The sequence below is a fragment of the Budorcas taxicolor genome, chromosome 8 (genome assembly GCF_023091745.1).
Source record: "Budorcas taxicolor isolate Tak-1 chromosome 8, Takin1.1, whole genome shotgun sequence".
Taxonomy (NCBI): Eukaryota; Metazoa; Chordata; class Mammalia; order Artiodactyla; family Bovidae; genus Budorcas; species Budorcas taxicolor.
In genome coordinates, this window is record NC_068917.1 from 62334286 (window position 1) to 62362121 (window position 27836).

The 27836-nt window shown below is 38.1% G+C and overlaps 1 protein-coding gene and 1 pseudogene across 4 annotated transcripts in view; both read left to right on the forward strand.

The window, feature by feature from the left end:
* Positions 1-27836, forward strand: part of UNC13B (unc-13 homolog B) — a 218576-nt gene that overhangs the window by 41899 nt on the left and 148841 nt on the right. For all 4 annotated transcript variants that reach the window (XR_008199822.1, XM_052645020.1, XM_052645022.1 and 1 more), the window contains exons 2-6: positions 8115-8144; positions 10886-10985; positions 18457-18574; positions 19650-19773; positions 25281-25354. Coding sequence is in view for 3 of the 4 variants with exons in the window: in XM_052645020.1 (XP_052500980.1) it covers positions 8115-8144; positions 10886-10985; positions 18457-18574; positions 19650-19773; positions 25281-25354 (446 nt within the window). In the remaining variant the exon portion in view is untranslated. The remainder of the gene's footprint in view (positions 1-8114; positions 8145-10885; positions 10986-18456; positions 18575-19649; positions 19774-25280; positions 25355-27836) is intronic.
* On the forward strand, positions 878-7845 carry LOC128052865 (glycine cleavage system H protein, mitochondrial-like; annotated as a pseudogene).

Sequence of the window (27836 nt, forward strand, 5' to 3'; positions counted from 1 at the left end):
CACTGACTCGATGGACGTGAGTCTGAGTGAACTCCGGGAGATGGTGATGGACAGGGAGGCCTGGCGTGCTGCGATTCATGGGGTCGCAAAGAGTCAGACACGACTGAGCGAGTGAACTGAACAGATCGACGAAAATCTTCATTTTCTAAAACAAACGTAGTTTTCATTTCTATCTGAAAACCTTGAGGCCTAAGATAGTTATGCTTTTTGTCTAAGGGTCTATGTAATGAACCGGATAAGGCAATGGCACCCCACTCCAGTACTCTTGCCTGGAAAATCCCATGGCCGGAGGAGCCTGGTAGGCTGCAGTCCATGGGGTCGCTATGAGTTGGACACAACTAAGTGACTTCACTTTCACTTTTCACTTTCATGCATTGGAGAAGTAAATGGCAACCCACTCCAGTGTTCTTTCCTGGAGAATCTGAGAGACGGAGGAGCCTGGTGGGCTGCTGTCTATGGGGTCGCACAGAGTTGGACACGACTGAAGTGACTTAGCAGCAGCAGCTATATAATGAACAGTGTCAAAGCCAAGTCTAGAATCAAGAACTCCCAGTTCCTAGACATTAGCAGCTGTGGCTTTTGCACCACTGCTATCTAGGCTTAATGTAGCTTTTTAAGAGACATCATTGAAATATTGGAAAACACTGAGTTTTTAGGTGCTGTATATTCATAATGATAAACACTTAAAAAAATACATTTTCCTCTGACTGTGATTTCTCTCAAAAGCCTAGAAAAGACCCTGCATTAGCAATATTTCCATCCAATTCCTGAGATACCTGTTGAGCAAAGACCATGTAGTTAGTCTATTTAAATAGACAAAATAAGCTTAAGACAAATGAGTAAAAGCAGAATTTTGCAGATATAAAGTAGGGGAAAAATGTACATCCGTTCAGTTCAGTCACTCAGTAGTGTCCAACTCTTTGCAACCCCATGAATTGCAACATGCCAGGCCTCCCTGTCCATCACCAACTCCCGGAGTTCACTCAGACTCATGTCCATCGAGTCAGTGATGCCATCTGGCCATCTCATCCTCTGTTGTCCCCTTCTCCTCCTGCCCCCAACCCCTCCCAAAATCAGAGTCTTTTCCAGTGAGTCAACTCTTCGCATGAGGTGGCCAAAGTACTAGAGTTTCAGCTTTAACATCATTCCTTCCAAAGAAATCCCAGGGCTGATCTCTTTCAGAATGGACTGGTTGGATCTCCTTGCAGTCCAAGGGACTCTCAAGAGTCTTCTCCAACACCGCAGTTCAAAAGCATCAATTCTTCGGTGCTCAGCTTTCTTTGCAGTCCAGCTCTTGCATCCATACATGATCACTGGAAAAACCATAGCCTTGACTAGACGGACCTTTGTTGGCAAAGTAATTAATAAAACAAATTCAGTGAGAACAACAACACTGGTAATGTTAGGAAAGAGCATTTTTATTAGTAGATTATCTAACCTGCATGATTTTCCCTTTGATATGCACAGTGTTTTGCAGATGTATGTGCATTTTTCTGGAGAGCAGGTGTGTAGCTTTTGTTAAATTATCAGAGGAGTCTGTGATTTTAAAAAGGTGGTCTTTCTTATAATACAGTGATGGGAGAGAAGGCATATTGGTGCAGTTTCCCTGAGGAGTACATGATGATAAAAATGATGTGCAATGCCTGGGCGAAACTAAAAAGGAACAAAACATGTCCATCTCATTTCTGGACTTTCCTGGTATCCTCTCTTCTCCCTTACACTGTTTTTCCAAAGCAGAAGATCCAGAAAGATTTATTCTTGAAGAAATTAAATAGGAAAAGTTCTGGATTTAGGATACTGTTAAGTCCCTTGTTTTAGCCTTGTGCCCGACCAGCCCCCAGGAACTGGTACTCAAACTCTTAGAGATTTTGTGGTCTAATGGACTTTGCCTCTCATTGGACTGAAATACTGCTCTGTGCCTTTTTAGAAAATGTTGTTCCTTCTTTTCTTTGCTTGTCTATGTTTTATCCATTTCCTTAATCTCAGTTTTACTTCTGTCTATTTGATAACGTCTTTGATTATTAATCCCAGCCTTACTCATCTGTCCTTTCTCTTTGGCACATTTTATCTTAACATTACATTTTGGTTTACATTACATTTATTTATTTATTTATTTTTTTACATTACATTTATATTTACGTTAAGTTGAGTTACATGATTAGCACTTTTCCTCCTTGTGCTTGCATTGTTTTTGCTGTTTCTCTCACCTGCCTTAGGGTATGGATGATGTTTTTTTCTTTTTTCTTCTCCTCTTCCTTCTCCTGTAGCTGCCTCTGTGGCTGCATTCTGGTGAAATGGAAAGAGCTAGACACAGAGTCAGAAGACCTGAATCCTTTATCTGGCTCCATTATTTAATCCATGTGATGTTCCCAGTTGATACTTAATGTGACTCAGCCACATAACCTCTCTGAGCTCAAGTTTCTCCTTACCTATAAAACGGAGATTAAAAAGGGAAATTGACATAAAACCCCAACATCCATTAACAGGAATGGTCCATTTTGGTGTTCTGATATAATTGGATGTAAACGGTTGTCTTTCAGAGCTCTACTACTTTGAACATTCATGCTCTTCTACTGCAGAGAAGGCAATGGCAACCTACTCCAGTACTCTTGCCTGGAAAATCCCATGGATGGAGGAACCTGGTGGGCTACAGTCCATGGGGTCGCTAAGAGTTGGACACGACTGAGCGACTTCACTTTCACTTTTCACTTTCATGCATTGGAGAAGGAAATGACAACCCACTCCAGTGTTCTTGCCTGGAGAATCCCAGGGACAGGGGAGCCTGGTGGGCTGCCGTCTGTGAGGTCACACAGAGTCGGACATGACTGAAGCAACTTGGCAGCAGCAGCAGCACCTCTTCTACTGGAATCCTAACTTTTCTGCAACTTTCTCTAACCAGCCATGCATCTTTGTTTCAGCCCCTCAAGATTCAGGTTGGGAGCATGTGATTGCTATACCTCTATCTGTTGTCTTTGACTTCTTTTTTTCCCTCCCCCGTTCTTTTTTATTTTTGTTATTTATTTATTTATTACCCCCCTGCCCCCCACCTTTGACTTTTGCAGTGAGTTGTAAGGTTCTGCTTCCCCCCTCTTTCAGGATTTCTTCAGAAGAGGGAGAATATTTTGATACTAGGGAGCCCAGAGGACAAATAGCCACTTCATGCATTTAATGCAGTATTTGTTTTTCGTTTAACACCATTTTGTGCATAGTTGTTTCAATCTATAATTCCCTGATGACATATGATGTTGAACATCTTTTCATATGATTACTTGCCATCGGTGTATCTTTTTTGGTGAGGTGTCTGTTAACGTCTTTTGCCCATTTTAAAATCAGATTGTGTGTTTTCTTATTTAGTTTTGAGTTTTTTATATATTTTGAATAACAGTCCTTGATCATATGTGTCTTTTGCAAAATACATGTCTATAGCTTGTTTTCTCATTCTCATTGTCTTTCACAGAGCAGTTTTTAATTTTAATGAAGTCCAGCTTATCAGTTACTTCTTTCATAAATTATTCCTCTTATAACTAAAAAATCCATCACATGCGCTAGATTTATCTAGATTTTTTTCTCTTATGTTATTTTCTAGGAGTTTTATGTTTTACTTTGTGTCTGTGATCTGTTTTGAATTAACTTTCGTGAAGGTCTTTGTCTAGATTCATTTTTTTATATGTTAATATCCATTTGTCCTAGCCCCATTTGTTGAAAAAACTATCATTGCTCCGTTTTATTGCCTTTGCTCCTTTGTTTAAAGATTGGTTGATTACATTTTCATGAGCCTATTTCTAGCTCTCTATTCTGTTCCATTGATTTGTTTGTCTCTTCTTTTCCTAAGACTATATTGTCTTGAATACTATTAACTTTATAAAAAGTCAGTGTTGGGTAGTGTCAATCCTCCAAATTTGTTCTTTTACTTTGATATTAAGTTGGCTATTCTGAGTCTTCTTCCTCTCCATATAAACTTTAGAATCAGTTTATCTGTATCCACAAAGTAACTTGCTAGAATGTTGATTAGGATTCATTTCAAGTTAAGTTTTACATATGGCATGAAGTAAGGAGAATATGTGTTATTTTACTATAATTTATATCATTACACAGTATATTTTATGCTATTCTTGGATATATTTCTATTTTATTCCATTGGTCTGTGTCTGTTTTCCTTGTAGTGCCACACTGTCTTGATTACTGTAGCTTTTACAGTAAGTTGTGAATTAAATGAAATTGAAGAATAATTAAGAGAAATTGACACAAGACTAAAAGGGAGAGTCCAGTGGCAGGCACACTTTGAATGAAAAGGAATAGATTTTGGCACTAATAAAATAGAGAAGGCCTTGTAAAAGGTGCTGAATTACCCATCTGTTGGAAAAAGCAAGGCTTGAATGTCAGCTAAGGTGAAGCTTGTAGTTGTAATGCAGAACAAGGATAATGGCAGATCTGTACTCTGAGTCCCTAAGTAGCATTGTGTCTTAGAATTTCCTTTTATCTTTCTCCCCCCCTGTGGCATTTAGGCGTAATCTTCTTTGACAGAAAGATAGTTGATGGTTTCTGGAGTTTAGCAGTTTTCCTGCTTGTGTGGTCTTTGATCTTTCCTAAGAGCTGGCACGCTACAGTCCCAGCATGGGATTCTGTCTTAGGCAGTTCTCCACTGATGTTTTGGAAACCAAGCTTTGTGTGATCATTTGGACTGGAACACTCTCTCTCTCTTTTTTTAAAAGACAGTTTATTTTATTGAAGTATAGTTGACTTAACAACGCTGTGTTAATTTCTGAAGTACACTAAAGTGATTCAGTTATACATACATATACAATCTTTTTCATACTCTTTTCCATTATGGTTTATCACAGGATATTGAATATAGTTTCCTGTGCTCTACAATAGGACATTGTTGTTTATCCATTCTCTATATATAATTGTTTGCTTCTGCTAATCCCAAATTTCGAATTCATCCCATCACCACCACCTGCCCCCTTGGCACCCACAAATCTGATCTCTATGTCTGTAAGTCTCTGTTTTATAGGTAAGTTCATTAGTGTCATATTTTAGATTCCATGTATAAGTGATATCATATGGTATTTGTCTTTCTCTTTCTGACTTCACTTAGTGTGACAATCTCAACATCTATCCTTGTTGCTGCATATGGCATTATTTCATTCTTTTTATGGCTGAGTAATATCACTGTATGTATTGTACCACATCTTTACCCATGCATCTGTTGATGGACATTTAGGGTATTTCCCTGTCTTGGGTATTGTAAATATGCTGCTATGAGGATATGAGTGCATATATCTTTTTTAAAAATTAATTTTTATTGGAGTATAGTCGCCTTACAATGTTGTGTTAATTTCTGTTGTATAGCAAAATAAACCAGCTCTTGCATGTATCTTTTGAATTATAGTTCTTCAAATATATGCCCAGGAGTGGAATTGCAGGATCATACGGCAACTCTATTTTTAGATTTTTAAGGAACCCCCACACTGTTCCCCATGGTGACTACACCTGTTTACACTCCCATCAACAATGTAGAAGAGTTCCTGTTTCTCTGCACCTTCTGCAGCATTTGTTGTTTGTAGACTTTTTAGTGAAGGCCATTCTGATACTTTATTTTAGTTCTGATTTACATTCCTCTCTAATAATTAGTGTGTTGAGCATCTTTTCATGTGCTTTTTGGCCATCTCATTGTCTTCTTCAGAGAAATCTCTCTTTAGAAAGTCTTCTGCCATTTTTTGATTGTGTTGTTTGTTTTTTGTTATTAAGTTGTATGAACTCTTTGTATATTTTGGTAATTAAACCCTGTTGGTCATAAAATTGCTGTGTTTTCTCCCATTCTGTAGGGTGTCTTTTTGTTTATGATTCCTTTTGCTGTACAAACGCTAATAAGTTTGATTGCATCCCATTTGTTTATTTTTTGCTTTTACTTCTATTGTCTTGGGAGACTGACCTAAGAAAACATTGGTATGATTCATGTCAGAGAATGTTTTGCCTATGTTCTCTTCTTGGAGTTTTATGGCATCATAACTTATATTTAAGTCTTTAAACTATTTTGAGCTTATTTTTGTGTAGAGTGAGGCAGTGTTCTAATGTCATTGATTACATGCAGCTGTCCAACTTTCCCAACACCAGTTGCCAAAGAAACTCTTTTCTCCATTGTATATTCTTGTCTCCTTTGCCAAAGTTTAATTGCCTGTAGGTATGTGGGTTTATTTTCTGGGCTCTCTATTACACTTATCCACACATCTGTTTTTGTGGTAATACCACACCGTTTTGATGTAGCTTTGTAGTACTGTCTGAAGTCTGGGAGGATTATGCCTCCTACATTGTTCTTTTTCTCAGGATTGCTTTGGCAATTCCATATAAATTTTAGGATTATTTGTTCTAGTTCTGTGGAAAAAGTCATGGGTAATTTGATAGGGATTCCATTAAACCTGCAGATTGCTTTAAGGTAATATGGCCATATTAACAATGTTGATTCTTCCAATCCGAGAGCACAAGGTATCTTTCCATTTCTTTAAATCATCTTCAGTTTCCTTTGTAAGTGTTTTATACTTCTCTACCTATAAGCCTTTCCTCTCCTTGGTGAGGTTTACTCTTAAGTTTTGTTTTGTTTTTTAAAAATATTTATTTATTTGGCTGCACTGGGTCTTAGTTTTGGCCTATGAACTCTTAATTGCAGCATATGGGATCTAGTTCATTGACCAGGGATCAAACCTGGCCCCCCTGCATTGGGAGCATGGAGTCTTTAGCCACTGGACCACCAGGGAAGTACCTTAAGTTTTTTTTTTTTTTTGAATGTGATTTTAAAAGGGATTGTGTTTTTACTTTCCCTTTCTGATATTTCATTGTTAGTGAAAAGAAATGCAGCCAGTTTCTGTATGTTAATCTTCTATCCTGCTGCCTTGCTGAATTCATTTATCAGTTCTAGTGGTTTTTGTGTTGAGCCTTAAGGGTTTTTGATATATAGTATCATGTTATCTGCATATAATGACAGTTTTACCTCTTCTCTTCTAGTTTGGATAGCTTTTACTTGAACAGGAATTCTTTTGTTATCTGCTTATTTCCAGAAAAACAGTTACTTTTCACTGTTGTTTAAAACTTGTCCCAGATTTAGCCTATTAGCTCTTATTTTGGCATGAATGGAATGGAGGAGTTCCTATGATGGGTTTTAAATAAAGAATATAAACAATTTAAATCTTAGAAAGTTATCTGACATGAATTTGGGTGCCTGCCATAGGAATAATTTAGCTCCCTTGACCTCTTTGTCAGGAGGCTGTAAGAGATGTCTTCTTGGCCCCGCCCCACCCCCGCTGGCTGGGGCGCTCTGGGATGCTCTGCGAGGAGACACTCTGCATCCCTGCAAACATGGCGCTCCGAGGGGTGCCTAAACTTGCGGGCTGCGGTCGGCACCCAGCGCGCCCTGCTCACTGTGGCCCTGGGGACTTCGAGCAGGCGCTGCGCACTGGTCCTGCTCAGTTGTCGGGTCCGGAAATTCACAGAATAATAACACGAATGGGTAACAACAGAAAATGGTGTTGGAACAGTGGGAATCAGCAATTTTGCACAGGAAGCTTTGGGAGATGTTTACTGTAGTCTGCCTGAAGTTGGGACAAAATTGACAAGCAAGAAGAGTTTGGTGCTTTGGAAAGTGTGAAAGCTGCTAGTGAACTCTATTCTCCTCTATCAGGAGAAGTAACTGAAGTTAGTAAAGCTCTAGCAGAAAATCCAGGACTTGTCAACAAATCTTGTTATGAAGATAGTTGGCTGATCAAGATGACATTCAGTAACCCTTCAGAACTAGGTGAACTAATGAGTGAAGAAGCATGTAAGAAATACATAAAATCTATTGAGGAGTGAAAATGGAACCCCTAAATAAACTGGTTTGAAACAAAACAAAAAGATGTTTTCTTGGAGTATGAGATTAGATTGGATGACTTTTAAGGACCCTTCTAACTCTCTGCATTCAAGTTTTGATTGGAAGTCTCAGCTTTTTTTCTCTAATGACTTAGACTTAAAAATCTAGTCCTAACTCTAATCTTGGCACATACTAATTTACTAAAGAAATGCTGGTTAAATAAATTAATTTGCAGGAATTCTTCATGGTGTCCTCTTTTTTTCTCTTGCAGTTAAAAGAGCCAAATTCCAGGGTTCACCAGGTAAGGCCAGCCTTTAATTCTTACGTACTTCTCCCCTACTTGCTATGATTTAAAAACATTCTTTCAAAAAAACATAAATGTCATTTGATTCATTGGTTAAATTAGTTAAACTCACTAAGTTCATTAAATTAATTAAAAAGTCAGTATGGAAAGATGTTGGTCAAGAGGGTGCAAAGTTATGCAAAATGAATAATTTCTGAAGATCTGATGTATAATAATGTGTCTATGTTTAACAAATATTATATACTTCAAATTGCTAAGAGGGTGGATCTTAAATGTGCTCAACCCACACAGACAGAGGAAATGGTAATTATGAGGTGGTGAGGAATGTGGATATTCTTGATTATGGTGATTATTTCACTTTGTATTCATATACAAAATCATCAGATTGTACACCTTAAATATATACAATTTTGAATTGCCAGTTATACCTCAAAAAGTTGAAGGAAAAAAAGCGATGCTTTTATAAAACATCAAAGAAATCTCTATCAATCTAGTGAAAAGTTAGTCTCCTTACCTATTGGCTAACTTAGTTCTACTTCTCAGAAGTAACTGTTTTGAGGTTTTTATACACCTTTTCAGAGTTTTTCTGTGTATGTGCATGTATACACTAATGAATCAGCTACACATGTCTTTGTGCAACCTGCTTTTTTTCCAACAATACATAAAAGTTTTTTCTTGTGTATGTGTGTGTATACATATGGTTCTTGCTTTCAAAATGTTGTACACAGAATGTTATATTTAAAGCAGATAACCAACAAGAAACTACTGTTAAAAAAAAAAGTATACAGAATGTTGTTGTACCCTAGGTCCCTGATTGAATATTCAGGTCATTTCAGTTTTTTTTTTTTTTTGCCATAAGCAATACATCTTCTTAATGCATTTATTATTGCCTGCTTTTGAAAATGTATCTGTATGCTGGAGTCCAAAAGTAGAGAATTGCTGGGCCAAAGGTATGTATTTTAAACAAATTAAGTAGCTGCTGCCAAAGTGTGGCTCTGAAAGGTTTGCTAGCTTTTAATCAGGCCAAAAGTATATGAGTGTTTATTTTCCCAAATCCTTACCAACATTAAATAGCATGAAATTTTTTAATCTTTGCTCATGTGAAGGTGAAAAGGGTATCTCCTTATTTTAATACATATTTTCTTAACTGAATATCAAGTTAGTTACAAAGACTTACTCTGGTTACTGCTGGGGCCAGAAAGAGAGTATTATGGATTATGGGGGAAAAGAACATACTGGGAACCCAAGAAAAATCTGAAAAACCAAACCTGGATGCAACAGGAACTAAAGCAGTTTCTGAGCTTACTGCTCTCTCCAGTGGCTGCAGATTAGGGCTTCTCTTTCTGAAAAGCTTTTTTGCTCTCCTTTGTCTTCCAGCAGGTTTTTTATGCTTACCTGTTTTGCATATACCCCGTAATAGCTACTCCAATGGAATTTATGTGCCTCTCCTTTGAGCTTCTTCACCAATCATTTGTCACTATTTCTGTATTTTCTCTATTGAAAATCTTTTGCGAGGGAATCATATTGGTCTCAGCTTTTGGTTAGCTTATTAATTGACTGCCTGCTTTTGGGTGGCATCTCCTTTTGATCCAGCCAGCTGTGGTTGAATATGGGGAATGAAGTACAAAATCCTATGCTAGAAAACAACTCATTGGTATACTGCATAGCTACTACCAAATATGGATGGGAATTCCCTCACGTGGGTGGGCTTGTATCCTCATATACCTTTGATATAACTGTAGTTATAATTATGGGTATAAAACTCCATAGTTTTTTATGATGCTTAAGAGAAAGATTTACCTTCTATCTAATACAAGTACATGACAGTGCCCATTTTCTTACACCTCTAACACTGGTAGTTGCTTTAAGTGATCTTTGACAGTTTGATGAGTCAAAAATGATAGTCTTTTTTTTTTTCATTTTATAAAGTTACGATTAACTTCTTACACAGAAAAGTGAACTCTCAATTCAGTGTCTCTAATCATGGCTGATGCAAAGGAAACAAAATGTGCTGTATTAAGTCAGGTCAGATTTCTGAGTTTTGAGATCCAGGCCACCTACCTTTGTTTGGTACTCAATTTATACTCTCAGGTTAGAGAATTTCATTTTCTCGAATCTGTGATAATATTTCTTTTTATGTAAGTTGTGCTCTAGGCCAAGGTGAATAGATCGACTTTGAAATCCATTTCCTTTATGAGGGTTTTTCCTCCATGTTTGTCACTGTAAACAACTAGAGGTAACTGTTTGCTCTTCTGCCTTCTTTTAGTACTTTTTCTCTGTGGTACTTACTTCTTTATATATTAATTTGCATAACATCTTTTCTGTAAGATCAATTAGAGTATTATTTTTTCAAACTGCAAGTGGCTATAAAGTCAACCTAGGTGGTTATGATTAATATTTTAATTAAATTAGAATAGAAAATACCAAGGTATCACATCTTACATTTCATAAAGCTTTCGTTTTTGTTTATATGTGTGTGCATGTGTGTCTGTTGGAAAAGGATAGAGTCCTTAAATTTGAAAAACACTATTATAGCTTATGCTTTTGAGAATAGTATGTGTTTTATAATTTTTTTGTACCTCTATGTTTAAAATGATACTATATTGTAGAATATATAATTTCAATTTTTCCTTACATGTAATACTATAATTTGGACATTACTTAATTCCAGGGACTTTGTGAGATTGGATAACCATCTGAGCACTAAGTAGTTTATCTTTGTTTTGCATTTTTCAAAGAAAAATTTAACACATATGTGACCCTGAAAGTGCAAAATGTGAAGAGTACAACTGTAGCAGTTCGTGGTGATCAACCTTCCTGGGAACAAGATTTTATGTTGTAAGTACTTTGCAGTAGCAGCATGCCTACAGTATTTGATAATATTTCCAAGGTAATCACATTGGATTAAACAAGTAGAGGCTAAAGATTTTGTGTATATATAAGATTTATAAAATATATTAAATATTCAAAAACACGTTTTAATAGCATGTTGAGTATTCTTTTTGAAAACAGAAGAGAGGAACAAGTGAGGTGTGTAGTAGGGACACACACCTACTACAGTAAAGTGATCTGCAGTTTTGTTCTCTCCCAGATTTATAATATATTTTCAGAGATGAATTATGAATTCGAGTAAACTCTCAGTTTATGTGGGTGAAAATATACCTAGTCAGATTTACCTACTAGTCAGAATTAGCTGTAGTATAACATACTTAGTATGATATTAAACCTAACTTAATGTTTTTTTCAGTTCTCCAAAGGCTCCTTGAAGGAATGTGGTTATGCATGTGAGGACTGTGTTTGCGTTTCTAAGTTACCTGCTTTTTTAAAATACTCTATTCAAACTGCTGTCTTTATTAAAAAAATTTTTTTTAATTTATTTTTTAATTGGAGGAAAATTGCTTTACAATGTTTTGTTGGTTTCTGGCTGTCCAATAACACAAATCAGCCATAATTACACATATCTCTCTTCCTTCTGGAGCCTCCCTGCTTAAGTCACCTGCTTTTGAAGATAAGGACATATGCTTTTAATCCTTTTTGTTTTATGGAGTAAAATATTCTACCTTTATCTAATTAATAATAAAAATGAGTAAATGTTAGTTGAATTGCTTGCATATGACACAGAATTTAGTATATTATGATTGTGACTTTAAAAACTTGCTATTTCCTTTTTTCCTCTTAAATTTAAGCAATTTTTTTTTTCTGATCTAGGAAAGGAAAGTAAAATATAGGCTATCATTTCTGAAGGACTGAGCCAATCACTTAGCTTCTTTGAGTGTCAATTTCCTTATCTGTAAAGGTCTAATCTCTCACAGGGTTATACTTATTTTGGGGGAAGGTAGATACAAGTTGGTCAAAAAGAAAATATATTAAAATTTCTGTGAAATTTGTGATTGAAGTGAAATTGTGAGTTTTATAGTGCATCTGAGACATATGATGACTCTCTTTATGGGGAAACATTCCAATCCTCTAGGCTTTTAATATGTTGCTGCTTATAGTACCACTTAGGAAACTTTATTATAATACTTAAAGGTTAAGATTATGAGGGTTTGGGCTAAGACAGTAACAGAAGGATAGATGAAAGATATTAAGGAGGTAGAACCAATACTTGTCTTGGATGATTGGATAAGTGGCGTGCTACTCAATAGGACAGGACATACTATATCAGTTACGAACAAGCTTATATTTGAAGTTCTTACAGGACAGGTAGGAAGAACATTACAAAAGATAGAAACTTGAACCTGGTACTCATGGAGGAAGCCTAGGTTGGAGAAATATTTTGGTTAGTTGAAGGCATACGCGTGGATGAGAAAGCTTAGGGAGAATGTGTAGGGTGAGAAAAGGGGCTGGGGTAGGGCCCGGAGACCACCAGTATTTAAAGAGGGGACAAAGGGGACTAAGAAGGAGTGAACAGAGAAGAGGAAGGAGAAACGAGATAGTGGTGCCCTGGAAGCTGAAGAGCTTCCAGAAGAGCTAGTGGTGTCAGATTTCTCACTGGTTGCCTCTCTCTCAAGATTATAAACCTCATTTATTCCCTCTCTGTTGTACTGACATCAGAGTGAGATCATGTGTTTCTTTCTTCACTCATGCAAAGTCAGCTATAAACAGTTTTTTCAAGTCTCTTCCTTGTTTGCCATACCACAGTTCTGGCTGTGGTATATAAACCTAGCAATCCTTCGTTCTTTTGACTTCCCTATGGCTGTCATAATCACTAAAATTATAACTGTTCCCAGCATGAGAAACGTAACAATCATCTACAGTCTCTCATCAGCACAGTAGCATTATTCTTGTTTATTTTCCAGTTTCCCATAGCACTTCCTCTTTCAGCCCTACTGTGATATGTGTGACTTTTCTTCTGTCTCCCACCTGGAGATACTGTGTGGATTTTCTCCCCTCTCCTTTACATGGGCTTTATTAGCCATATTACCCACCTTTCTGCTCCTGTTCCTTACTCCTCCTATCCTGCTCTTCTGTCACTGGCAGCTCCATTGCTGGTCACTTGTCTCCCTTTCTCCTTTTCTTTTTTTCTCCCTGATACATTATGTGATAGTATCTAATGTTCATTTTGGTGTTTCTCATCTATCTTTAGTATTTATCTTATTTCCAGGAATAGACTATTCATTCCTTAAGGGCAAGGAGGGCATCTTCACTTATTGTGAATTTCCTAGCCCAGGATCTTGTGTACATGTATGTACATATACTGTCAATTGAGTACTGTAGAGAAAAGAAGCTTCCCCAGAGCACTGGGGATGAGGCAAAACAGAGCTCTCAGACTTCTCTTAGTTGAGCCATCTGAGCAGATGTAGATAAGAGGCTTCTTATAGAAGATATCTTCATTGTTTGGGCCTTATTCCCCAGAGTTCCCTGAAGAATAGATTTTCTTTTTTATCTGCTCCAAGTCAAGCTGTAAAGACCTCTGGCTATTTTTTTTTTTAAGCTTTTGGCTTGAAATGGGGCTTCCCTGGTGGCTCAGATGGTAAAGAATCCGCCTGCGATACAGGAGACACAGGTTCGATCCCTGGATCAGGAAGATCCCCTGGAGAATGGAATGGCTAACCACTCTAATATTCTTGCCTGGGAAATCCCATGGACAGGGGAGCCTCGTGGGCTACAGTCCATGGGGTAGCAAAAAGTCAGACACAACTGAGTGACTGACACCAAATTTTCACACACTTGAGATGCTATTTAGGACTTTCTCAGAGGATATTATATATATCCCTAAGTAATTTTTCTTTTTTAAATTCAAAAGATTTTGGATTGTTAGATTTATTTTCCAAGGCTGATCAGCTAATTAGGCTGAATGAAATGGTATGCAAAAGCTACCTTTCCCCATGGTGAATGCCCTAACATAGTAACTGGGTATAGTCACCTACTTTTTGGTTTTGAACAGCTCTCCAGATAGCTTGGAAGTTTCTCGAGAGAGGAACTGCGTCCTGTATTGTGTGTCTTTCCCAAAGTACCAAGGCATATGTATTGTATATGCTCAGGGAAATTATATTAAATGAAAAAATTGAACTCAGTTCTTTTCTATTCTGTTGTATTTACATAAAAGGGGCAAATTTTCTCTGCTTTACTTGTCTTCAATATGCTTGATATGAATTTTACAGCTATAATGCCACATCCCAAACTAGTGAATCTAAGAATATGTATCTTAATAGTACAATAGGGAAGCCAAGCTCTCTCTCAAGCACACATACAAAACTTCACATGATGATGGGGAGGGTGGTGGGAAGGGGGTTCAGGGTTGGGAACTCATGTACACCTGTGGTGGATTCATGTCAATGTATGGCAAAACCAATACAGTATCGTAAAGTAAAAAAATAAAAAGTTAACCGAAAAAAAAACTTGATGTGATGAATAGCTGTTGTTTTTCTAAGAATTCCATTGTGCTTTTCCTGCTGGAATTGGCCTTTTCTCACCTTTCTTACATTTCCCCCGCAAATAAATCTGTGCTTCCATAGGAGCTTTCTAGAGAATGTTTTTTAGTGTTAACATAAGGGTTTGCTTGTTTCATCTTAAGTCCGTAATTATTTTTTAGTTAGCCTTTCCTAACTGATATTCTTCCATATATGACGCTTGCTTCTGCTTAGTTGTCGTCTGGCTCTTTCTAGTTTCTTTTGAAATATTTTTTTCTAGTTATTATTATAGGAAAATCATTGTGTTTATTGTTATCTTGTGATCATTTCATTTATAAGTAACAGTGCCTGCTTTAACTGATAATGACTACTGGGTTCTGCAGGGACTGACTAGTGTGAGCTAGCACACTCTAGTGTCCCTCACTTGCCTCACCCCATGTCCCCAACAGGATTAGATGTTCTCGGGGCCCTTTTACTTTTTCTTTGACTCCCGTTCATATATCTGGTAAAGAAGCCTTGCTTTTTCCTCAAAGATTCCTGTCAGTTCAGTTCAGTTCAGTCGCTTAGTCGTATCCGACTCTTTGCGACCCCATGGACTGCAGCAAGCCAGGCCTCCCTGTCCATCACCAACTCCTGGAGTTTACTCAAATTCGTGTCCATTGAGTCGGTGATGCCATCCAACCATCTCGTCTTCTGTCGTCCCCTTCTCCTCCCACCTTCAATCTTTCCCAGCATCAGGCTCTTTTCCAATAAGTCATTTTTTCATATCAGGTGGCCAAAGTATTGGAGTTTCAGCTTCAGCATCGGTCCTTCCATGAACATTCAGGACTGATTTCCTTTAGGAGGGACTGGTTGGATCTCCTTACAGCCCAAGGAACTCTCAAGAGTCTTTTCCAACATCACAGTTCAAAGGATCAATTCTTCAGCGCTCAGCTTTCTTTATAGTCCAACTCTCACATCCATACATGACTACTGGAAAAACCATAGCTTTGCCTAGACGGACCTTTTTTGGCAAAGTAATGTCTCTGCTTTTTAATATGCTGTCAAGGTTGGTCATAAATTTTCTATCAAGGAGTAAGCGTCTTTTAATTTCATGGCTGCAGTCACCATCTGCAGTGATTTTGGAGCCCCCCAAAATAAAGTCTGTCACTGTTTCCATTGTTTCCCCATCTATTTGCCATGAAGTGATGGGATTAGATGCCATGATCTTGTTTTCTGAATGTTGAGTTTTAAGCAAACTTTTCCACTCTCCTCTTTCACTTTCATCAAGAGAATCTTTAGTTCTTCTCTTTCAGCCTTAAGAATGGTGTCATCTGCATATCTGAGGTTATTGATATTTCCCCCAGCAATCTTGATTGCAGCTTATGCTTCCTCCAGCCCAGCATTTCTCATGATGTACTCTGCATAGAAGTTAAATAAGCAGGGTGACAATATACCACCTTGATGTACTCCTTTCCCTGTTTGGAAGCAGTCTGTTGTTCCATGTCCAGTTCTAACTGTTGCTTCCTGACCGTCATAGAAATTTCTCAAGAGGCAGGTCCGGTGGTCTGGTATTCCCATCTCTTTCAGAATTTTCCACAGTTTGTTGTGATCCACATAGTCAAAGGCTTTGGCATAGTCAATAAAGCAGAAGTAGATGTTTTTCTGGAACTCTCTTGCTTTTTCCATGATTCACTGGATGTTGGCAATTTGATTTCTGGTTCCTCTGCCTTTTCTAAATCCAGCTTGGACATCTGGAAGTTCACAGTTCACGTTTTGCTAAAGCCTGGCTTGGAGAATTTTGAGCATTACTTTACTAGTGTGTGAGATGAGTGCAATTGTGCAGTAGTTTGAGCATTCTTTGGCATTGTCTTTCTTTGGAATTGGAATGAAAACTGACCTTTTCCAGTCCTGTGGCCAGTGCTGAGTTTTACAAATTTGCTGGCATATTGAGTGCAGCACTTTCACAGCATATCTTTCAGGATTTGAAATAGCTCAACTGGAGTTCCATCACTTCCACAAGCGTTCTTCGTAGTGATGCTTTCTAAGGCCCACTTGACTTCACATTCCAGGATGTCTGGCTCTAGGTGAGTGATGACCTCATCGTGATTATCTGGGTCGTGAAGATCTTTTTTGTATAGTTCTTCTGTGTATTCTTGCCACCTCTTCTTAATATCTTCTGCTTCTGTTAGGTCCATACCATTTCTGTCCTTTATTGTGCCCATCTTTGCATGAAATGTTCTGTTGATATCTCTGATTTTCTTGAAGAGATCTCTGGTCTTTCCCATTCTATTGTTTTCCTCTATTTCTTTACACTGATCATCGAGGAAGGCTTTTTTTATCTCTCCTTAACTATTCTTTGGAACTCTGCATTCAAATGGGTATTTGCTTTTTGCTTCTCTTCTTTTCACAGCTATTTGTAAGGCCTCCTCAGACAGCCATTTTGCTTTTTTGCATTTCTTTTTCTTGGAGATGGTCTTGATCCCTGTCTCTTGTACAGTGTCACAAACCTCCATCTGTAGTTCATCAGGCACTTTGTCTATCAGATCTAATCCCTTGAATCTGTTTCTCATTTCCACTGTATAATCGTAAGGGATTTGATTTAGGTCATACCTGAATGGTCTAGTGGTTTTCTCTACTTACTTCATTTTAAGTCTGAGTTCGGCAATAAAAAGTTCATGATCTGAGCCACAGTCAGCTCCCAGTCTTATTTTTGCTGACTGTATAGAGCTTCTCCATCTTTGGCTGCAAAGAATGTAATCAATCTGATTTCAGTATTGACCATCTGGTGATGTCCATGTGTATTCTTCTCTTGTGTTGTTGGAAGAGGGTGTTTGCTATGACCAGTGCGTACTCTTGGCAAAGCTCTGTTAGCCTTTGCCCTGCTTCATTCTGTACTCCAAAGCCAAATTTGCCTGTTACTTCAGGTGTTTCTTGACTTCTTACTTTTGCATTCCAGTCCCCTATAATGAAAAGGACATCTTTTTTGGATGTTAGTTCTAGAAGGTCTTGTAAGTCTTCATAGAACCATTCAATTTCAGCTTCTTCAGAATTACTGGTCAGGTCATAGACTTGGATTACTGTGATATTGAATGGTTTTCCTTGGAAACGAACAGAGATCATTCTGTTATTTTTGAGATTGCATCCAAGTACTGCATTTCAGACTCTTTTGTTGACTATGATGGCTACTCCATTTCTTCTAAGGGATTCTTGCCCACGGTAGTAGATATAATGGTCATGAGTTAAATTCACCCATTCCAGTCCATTTTAGTTTGCTGATTCCTAAAACATCGATGTTCATTCTTGACACTTCCTGTTTGACCACTTCCAATTTGCCTTGTTCATGGACTTCACATTCCAGGTTCCTATGCAATATTGCTCTTCACAGCATCATCGGGCTTTGCTTCTGTCACCAGTCCCATCCACAACTGGGCGTTGTTTTTGTTTTGGATCCATCTCTTCATTCTTTGTGGAGTTATTTCTCTACTGATCTCCAGTAGCATATTGGGTACCTACCAACCTGGGGAGTTCATCTTTCAGTGTCCTATCTTTTTGCCTTTTCATACTGTTCATGGGGTTCTCAAGGCAAGAATACTGAATGGTTTGCCATTCCCTTCTCCAGTGGACCACATTTTGTCCAGAGGTATAACTTGGGGGCAGTGCTAGTATTATAATAAAACATATGAAATTATTGCTTAAGTTCAGAGACTGTATGCAGATACTGCTGGCAGTAATGCTCTCATTCTTCTTGTGAAACTGTTAGTCTACCCATGATTGTAGCTCCAAGGGAGAAGGGACAGATTGACAGAGGAAACTTTCTGTATGTATGTGTCTAGGAACATAGAGAATGGTTGAAGCATCTGGGACATTTTGATTTTTTCCTAATGACAGGATCCTGATGAGGTTTAGCAAAACAGATATCACTATTTCTTTTATATTACTTGGTTTCTAAAAAAGGGCTTTCTTCTTTCCTTTAGTGAGATTAGTCGCCTGGACCTGGGTCTAAGTGTGGAAGTATGGAACAAAGGACTGATCTGGGACACCATGGTGGGAACTGTGTGGATTGCACTGAAGACGATTCGTCAGTCGGATGAGGTCAGTCAATGCATTGCCCGTTTGGAGGTATGGCTCTAGCCCTTGCTTCTTCTCACCCTAGCTCCATTCAGCTAATGTTCGTCCATATATTTCAGATTTTTCTGTCCCGTTTCTAACCAGGACATAATACCTGCTTATTCCTAACGTCACCCAGAGGTTCAGGAGATTTTATTTCAGTCTGGCCTTCCCTCTGCCCTGTGACTGAACTCAGGGATGCCAGAGTACCTTTTTAGCCTTGTCAGGTAGTTCGCCCCTCTGTGTACTCCGTGCATGGTGGTAGGGGTGTGTGTGGGATTGGCAGGGTGAAGGAGGGGAGTGCGAGGGAAGGGGAAAAGGAGAGAGAGAGAGAGAGAGAGAGAGTGTGTGTGTGTGTGTGTGTGAGAGAGCGAGAGATTGGTCAATCTAGGAAAACTGTGGCTTCTGAATTTCTTCTAAGACACTGTTCTGAGAAGAGTCCCATCAAACTTTGTTAGCCAGCTCTTTGAGTCACCGATCCTAGGGACCTGATTTCAGTCTTCCTCCTTCTACTTATTGCCCTAATAGAGTTTAAGGAACTACAGGTTTGGCAATTGGTATTCACACTTGACTTCATACAGTGTTTTCAACACTGAATTTCTACCACACTTTACCAGATGAGAATGTAACTCAGCATCATTTCCTGTGTCACTGACTTTGAATATTTTCACTGTGGCCCCAGTTCAGCTCAGCTTAACTAGTGATGTTACTAGCTCTTTAGCAATTAGAAGTAGTGATGCATTAAGTGACATAGTCATTAAGAATCATACAAATTAAATATTGATCCATGGGGATGCCTTGTTTTTGAGTTTAGTGCTCTGGAAATTCTATCCCTGGTGGGCTGGCAGAAAGCTGAGCACAGTGAAAACTGCCTTCCCACCAGAGAGAAGCCACCCACAGCAGAGGCAGGTGATGTGACTCTGGTGTGTTTGCCTCATTAGGATATGTGAGTGGCCCTCAGAAGCTCTCTGACAGAGAAAATGAGAGAAAAACACTTGGGCCTTTAACCGAGAGAGAGTCCTGAAAAAGGGAAGTTTAATCTTGGATCTCTATTTTCTAGGAGGGGCCTGGGGAATGGTCCACGTTGGAGGCAGAGACATTAATGAAAGATGATGAAATCTGTGGAACTAAAAACCCAACTCCCCATAAAATTTTGCTTGATACAAGATTTGAGTTGCCTTTTGGTGAGTCCGATTTAAAAAACCATTTAATACTTTTTACATTTAAAGCTGTTTGAAGTTGTTTCTAGTTGTTTTATTACTGTGTCTTCTGTCAGCTGTTCTCCTTCAGGGCATTCTGTTTTCTGTTCTCTTCCCTGTAACACCGAGCTCGGGTATGTGTGAAGTAAAGTCTAGAATGTTGCTCATTAGAGAGTCCACACTAAAAGCATTCTTTTCAAGTCATCTAGTTTCTTATTAACTGTTTCTTATGATGACTTATGAAATACTTGTCAGAGAATATCAATGACTTATTCTTTTGATAATATTTTCACATTTATTGTCTTGAAGTTAATATATACCCTATGATTTGTCAATTTAAACGTTAATGTAGCACTAATAGAATAGTAATTTAAAAAAATCACACAAAAATACATATTCATTGTAAAAATTTAGATAGTATGGGAATGTATATGGATAAAAAGTTAAGTCTCTCTTCCTGCTTCCTTTGACCTCTTTTGCATTCCCCAGAAATAAACTGTTGACTTGCTTGTGTCTTGGTCTAGCCACAAGAAATTTCTTCTCTAGAAATTTAGTTTGACAAATTTCGGTCATACTTTATGTAGTATATATGGTGATAGTGTTGTATAAAGCATGTTATCTTGGACATCATTTCATGTTATACTTATCTATCTTGCCGATCTCAGTAGTTTCTTTATATCATAAATTAAGCAGTCCTTTTTCTTTTGCTGTCATTTATTGATTGACATGTAGGTTGTTTCCAGTTTTTTTTTTTAATATATATGCTGCTATAATGAACAGCTGTATCTGTACCCATTTATGAGTCTAAGAGAAATTCCTTAAAGTAGCATTTAAGGAATAGATAAAAAGATATGTTCATTGTTACTTTTCATAGTACTGCCAAGTTGCTTGTGTTAAACAAAAAAGGATTGTGCCAGTTTATATTCCTACCAACTATGTTTCAAGTGTCTTTTTTCTGCACCTCTTTGCCAACATTTTGTAACTTCCCAATTTTTAAACATTGGTATCTTGTTTAATTTAACTTTTTCCAGTTTTAATTTTGACTGTTTACTGATATTCATGTATACTCTTGTTGTTGCAGATATCAGTCTGTTTTAATCTTGTACCTTCTGGTGATTTGAGCAAAAATGGCATGATTTTCCAATAAGCTCAGAAATAATAAACTCAGAACAACTATTACTTTACGAAAAACAGAAAGGAAGACTTTCTTGCATATCTGTAGGCCTAGTTTCAGGTGAAGAGAAAAACAGCTGGATTCTTGCTTATAGCTTAGTTGCTTGTATTCTTAGTGCTGTGTTCTTAGCTGTACCTAGTCTGGAATGGAGTTTGTCTTGTTGAATTGGGAGCGGGGTGGGTGGGGAGGGATCTTGGTTCAAATACACCATTTAAAGTTGTAGTTGATTTTCTTGAATATCTCTTAGGACCATTTCTAGAGACTTTCAGTTCAGTTCAGTTGCTCAGTCGTGTCTGACTCTTTGTGACCCCATGGACTGCAGCATGCCAGGCCTCCCTGTCCTCCAACTTTTCCACTCTCCTCTTTAAGTTTCATCAAAAGGCTCTTTACTTCCTCTTCACTTTCTGCTCTAAGGGTGGTATCATCTGCATATCTGAGGTTATTGATAATTCTCCCTGCAGTTGATTGCAGCTTGTGCTTTATCCAGCTCCACATTTCACATGATGTACTCTGCATATAAGTTAAATAAGCAGTTGTACTCCTTTCCCAATTTGGAACCAGTCCATTATTCCATGTGCAGTTCTAACTGTTGCTTCTTGACCTACATACAGATTTCTCAGGAAGCAAGTAAGGTATTCCCATCTCTTGAAGAATTTTCCGCAGCTTGTTGTGATCCACACAGTCAAAGGCTTTAGTGTAGTCAGTGAAGCAGGTGTGTTTCTGGAATTCTCTTGCTTTTTCTATGATTCACCAGATGTTCTCAATTTGATCTCTAGTTCCTCTGCCTGCTCTAAATCCGGCTTGAAGATGTGAAAGTTCTCAGGTCACATACTGTGAAGCCTATCTTGGAGAATTTTGAGCATTACTTTACTAGTGTGTGAGATGAGTGCAATTGTGTGGTAGTTTGAGCATTCTTTGGCATTGTCTTTCTTTGGGATTGGAATGAAAACTGATCTTTTTGAGTCCTGTGGCCACTCTGTGTTTTCCAAATATGCTGGCATATTGAGTGTGTAGCACTTTCACAGCATCATCTTTTAGGATTTGAAATAGCTCAGCTGGAATTCCATCACCTCCAGTAGCTTTGTTTCTAATGATACTACCTAAGGCCCACTTAACTTCACACTTCAGGATGTCTGTTCTAGGTGAGTGATCACACCATTGTGGTTATCTGGGTCATTAAGGTCTTTTTTTTATAGTTCTTCTGTGTATTTCTGACTTCCCTGGTGGCTCAGATGGTAAAGTGTCTGCCTACAATGCGGGAGGCCCGGGTTCAATCCCTGGGTCAGGAAGATTCCCTGGAGAAGGAAATGGCAACCCACTCCAGTATTCTTGCCTGGAAAATCCCATGGACGGAAGAGCCTGGAAGGCTACAGTCCATGGGGTCGCAAAGAGTCGGACACGACTGAGCGATTTTCTTTTTTTCTGTGTATTCTTGCTACCTCTTCTTAATATCTTTTACTTCTAGAGACTTTAAATGGTATTTTTAAAAAGTATGTTCAGTTTCTCTAGGAAATAGATCTGTGGAGCTCCTCACACTGTCATGCTAGAAATTGGTCAGTCCAGTTCTCATTGCATTTTAAGCAAGCATTCCTCTTTCAAAACTGCATCATTATATTGTGTCATAGGGAGAAATATACATTTCTTTCTAGATTTTATTTCATGAGAACACTTGGATAGTTTATTTTGGTATCTATAGTATTTGCTTGGCACATAATAGGTGCCCAGTTAATTTTTTTGAGTAAACATTAAGGTAGAATCTCAGATAAGTGTCTTTGTGAGTTGATGTAAATGTGCTAATACGGTTTTGTCTCTATGATAACCATGTTTGGGATATAGTTTTTAAAAACTTAAAGGGTCCTTCTTAAGGAAGAGTTTGGCTTGTAGCATGCCATATTTCAGCAAAGGAATTTTCCTTTGGATAATTCAGAAACCTATGAAATATTCTATTAAATTTTATACCATCATCTTTTAAAAATGCTAACTTTTAATTTTTAAAATCATATTGTAAGTGCAGAAAATACAGGTGTACAAAAAGACAAAGATTTCTTACAATCTCATTTACTAGATATTTTTTTACATATTATGTTTTTTCAATATAGGTATACAGTTTTTCCTATAAAATGGCACTGTATATTATTTTGAGCTGTTTTATATACTAATTACATAATTATAATATTAATGTTATATAAAATGTGTTTCAGTGTATGAATGCATAGTAAAAATAGCATTTGTTGATCAGTAACTGTGTGCCTGTGGGTATATCCTGCTGCTGCTGCTGCTAAGTCACTTCAGTCGTGTCCGACTCTGTGCGACCCCAGAGACGGCAGCCCACCAGGCTCTGCTGTCCCTGGGATTCTCCAGGCAGGAACACTGGAGTGGGTTGCCATTTACTTCTCCAATGCATGAAAGTGAAAAGTGAAAGTGAAGTCACTGAGTTGTGTCCAACTCTCAGTGACCCCATGGACTGCAGCCCACCAGGCTCCTCCATCCATGGGATTTTCCAGGCAAGAGTACTGGAGTGGGGTGCCATTAAGCATTTACATATGTTGTCTCATTTAATCTTCACTTTAGTCCTCTGAGGTAGACCCAACTATTAGTTCCATTTCAGAGATGAGGAAACAGAGGCACAAAGTATTTAAATCTTTTGCCTGAGATCATTTGGGTAGTTAAGTGGTAAAGTTAATTTTGAGATGATTTGGCTCCAGAGCCTGGGCTTTTAATTTAAACTAATATATATTTAACCACTCCTCTTGTTGGGTACTTTGATTGTTCTAAGTTTGTACTATTAAATAGTACTGCAATAACCATCCTTGTAGCTCTATATTTGTTCTTCTTAAAACTATTTTGAGCAGTGAGGCAGTAATACATGTACCATGGTGTAAAAACTACCCAGTAAAAATTAGGTCTCCCTCACAAATCAGTTACCTTTCTTCGTTATAGGCTACTACAGTTAATACTTGTGGATCTTTCCAGGCTCAGTCTTTGAATCTATAAGCATATATTTAAATCCCATCTCCTTTTGAAAACACAAATAGTACATATTCTAACACATCCGCTGTCCTTTGCTGTTTTCTACTTAGCAGTGTATGTATCTTGGTGAATTGTTCTACATCAGAACATACAGACCTGCAGCACAGCAGCCCTGCCTCCCCTCTCACTTCCTTTTAACACATGCAAAGTACACTATTTTATGGATGGGGAGTGCTGAACAAATTAGGTAGTAAATTACTTGAAGGTTTCATTGTAAGACTTTGAAATAGTGTCACCAGTTGCTGAAGAGTAAGTAGTTTGAGGGGAAGAAGGTGAAATTTTGCCTAAGAAGGACAAGGGCTGTATTTGATTCCTTCTTGTGGACTACTAGAAAGTGTACCTGTTTAAATGTCACCAAAGCTGACCTGATCCATATTTTGTCTCAGACTGGTTTCTCTTTTGTGCTGAATATATGGATATTTGATGTTTTTAAAAGATGTTTCATTTTTTGGAAGTTGTTATATTCAATCTTAAATATATAGAAAAAGGCTATGTGTATCATTTTTCTTTGCTCTTTTTTTTGTTGTTGTGGTAGAATACACATAACATGAAATTAAGTACCTCAGCCATTTAAAATATACAGTTCAGCAGTGTGAATACATTCATAATGTTGGGCAGCTGTCACCACTATTCATATCCATAGCTCTTTTCATCTTGCAAAACTAAAGCTCTCTATCCATTAAACAATAACTCCCCATTCTCCTCTGCCCCGAGCCCCTGGCAGCTGCCATTCTTTCTGTCTCTGATTTGACTACTCTAAGTACCTTGTATAAGTGGAATCATACAGCACTTGGCTTTTTTGTGTGTAACTGGTTTATTTCACTTAGCCTAGTATCCTCAAGGGTTACCTATGTTGTAGCATATATCAGAATTTCCTTGCTTTTAAAGGCTGAATAGTATTTTCTAGTATGTGTATATCACATTTTGTTTATCTGTTCATTCATTGATGGATACTTGGGTCGCTTCCACATTTTAACTATTGTGAATAATGTTGCTATGAACATTCGTATTTCTGCCAAAAAAACTGGGATTTTTAATAGCGACTATGTTGAATCTATAATTGCTCTGGGTCTTATTGACATCTGCATGATTTTAAGTCTTCTGATCCGATGGGAATAATGATATATTATTTCAGCTTTTGTGAAGATTCAAGATAATGTTCATGGCAAGAACATGTAAAATTAGTCCATCACTACCACCCTTCTAACTTAGATCATTTAATAAAGTATTATGTACCTATGATTAAATTATTAACCTGGTAATGTGGCTTCTTCTTTTTTTGTGATAGATATCCCAGAAGAGGAAGCTAGATATTGGACCTACAAATTGGAGCAAATCAATGCCTTGGGACCTGACAATGAGGTAGGAATTATTTTTACAATGTGAAAGTGGAAGTCACTCAGTCATGTCCGACTCTTTGTGACCCCATGGACTCTACAGTCCATAGAATTCTCCAGGCCAGAATACCGGAGTGGGTAGCCTATCCCTTATCCAGTGGATCTTCCTGACCCAGCAATCGAACCAGGGTTTCCTGCATTGCAGGCAGATTCTTTACCAGCTGAGCCACCAGGGAAACTTACAATGTGAAGAGTGTCTGTTTAGAACACTTTAAGGGAGTGATTTGGGAACATACTAAAGAATGAAAGAATTTAAACTGTATTAAAGAAAACAACGTAGCTAGAAGATTGCCTGTTATTGGAAAGATCTATCCATTTTTTCTTTTCTTCCCATTGTTCCCCAGAAGTGGCTGAATTGGCACTAGTCTGACTCTAGACTGTTGGGGAGCAAGCTTATACTAGGGAATCTGTCCTCTTGCGACACAGATGGGGAAGGCTTTTTTCCAGCTCATTCCCAGATTTTTGGATATGTATCCTTATTTACCTGCTGTTGTTTAGACTACCGCATTGCTTAGTTCCGCTGTCCTAACTTATTTCCAGAGATGAGTTTGGTGCACAGAATAGAACACAGTCAGCTCAGTCTGGGCCATTAGGAACGGGGAATGTTTTTGTTGGTGGTAGTAGAGGGAAAAGGTAAGTTTTTTACTTAGGACATGCTGGGCTGTTAGAGCATTTGTCTTATTAGACAGAGGTAGAATTTGGAGTTGTTGTTTTTGAGTCTCTAAGTCGATTCCGACTCTGAGACCCCATGCACTGTAGTATGCCAGGCTTCCCTGTCCTTCACCAACTCCCGGAGCTTGCTCAAACTCATGTCCATTGAGTCAGTGATGCCATGCAACTATCTCATCCTCTGTTGCCCCTTCTCCTCCTGCCTTCAATCTTTCCCAGCATCAGGGTCTTTTCCAATGAGTCAGTTCCTCACATCAGGTAGCCAAAGTATTGGTGCTTCAGCTTCAGCACCAGTCCTTCCAGTGAATATTCAGGGTTGATTTCCTTTATTTTATTATTATTTTTTTGTATTTATTTTTTTAAATTTAAATTTATTTATTTTAATTGGAGGCTAATTACTTTACAATACTGTATTGGTTCTGCCACACATCAACATGAATCCACCACTAGCGTACATGTGTTCCTCATCCTAAACCCCCCTCCCACCTCCCTCCCCATACCATCCCTCTGGGTCGTCCCAGTGCACCAGCCCCACGCATCCTGTATCAAACCTGGACTGGCGATTCGTTTCTTATAGGATATTATACATGTTTCAATGCCATCCCCCCTAATCATCCCACCCTCTCCCTCTCCCACAGAGTCCAAAAGACTGTTCTGAACATCTGTATCTCTTTTGCTGTCTTGCATACAGGGTTATCGTTACCATCTTTCTAAATTCCATATGTATGTGTTAGTATACTGTATTGGTGTTTTTCTTTCTGGCTTACTTCACTCTGTATAATCAGCTCCAGTTTCATCCACCTCATTAGAACTGATTCAAATGTATTCTTTTTAATGGCTGAGTAATACTCCATTGTGTAAGCTTTCTTATCCATTCATCTGCTGATGGACATCTAGGTTGCTTCCATGTCCTGGCTATTATAAACAGTGCTGTGATGAACATTGTGGTACATGTGTCTCTTTCAATTCTGGTTTCCTTGGTGTGTATGCCCAGCAGTGGGATTGCTGGGTCATAAGGCAGTTCTAGTTTCAGTTTTTTAAGGAATCTCCACACTGTTCTCCATAGTGGCTGTACTAGTTTGCATTCCTACCAACAGTGTAAGAGGGTTCCCTTTTCTCCACATCCTCTCCAGCATTTATTGCTTGTAGACTTTTAGATCACAGCCATTTTGACTGGTATGAAATGGTACCTCATTGTGGTTTTGATTTGCATTTCTCTGATAATGAGTGATGTTGAGCATCTTTTCATGTGTTTGTTAGCCATCTGTATGTCTTCTTTGGAGAAATGTCTGTTTAGTTCTTTGGCCCATTTTTTGATTTGGTCATTTGTTTTTCTGAAATTGAGCTGCATAAGTTGCTTGTATATTTTTGAAATTAGTTGTTTGTCAGTTGCTTCATTTGCTATTATTTTCTCCCATTCTGAAGGCTGTCTTTTCACCTTTCTTTTGTTGTGCAGAAGCTTTTAATTTTAATTAGGTCCCATTTGTTTATTTTTGCTTCTATTTCCAATATTTTGGGAGGTGGGTCATAGAGGATCCTGCTGTGATTTATGTCAGAGAGTATTTTGCCTATGTTCTCCTCGAAGAGTTTTATAGTTTCTGGTCTTACATTTAGATCTTTAATCCATTTTGAGTTTATTTTTGTGTATGGTGTTAGAAAGTGTTCTAGTTTCATTCTTTTGCAAGTGGTTGACCAGTTTTCCCAGCACCACTTGTTAAAGAGATTATCTTTTCTCCATTGTATATGATTTCCTTTAGAATTTGGTGTGCGAGGGTATA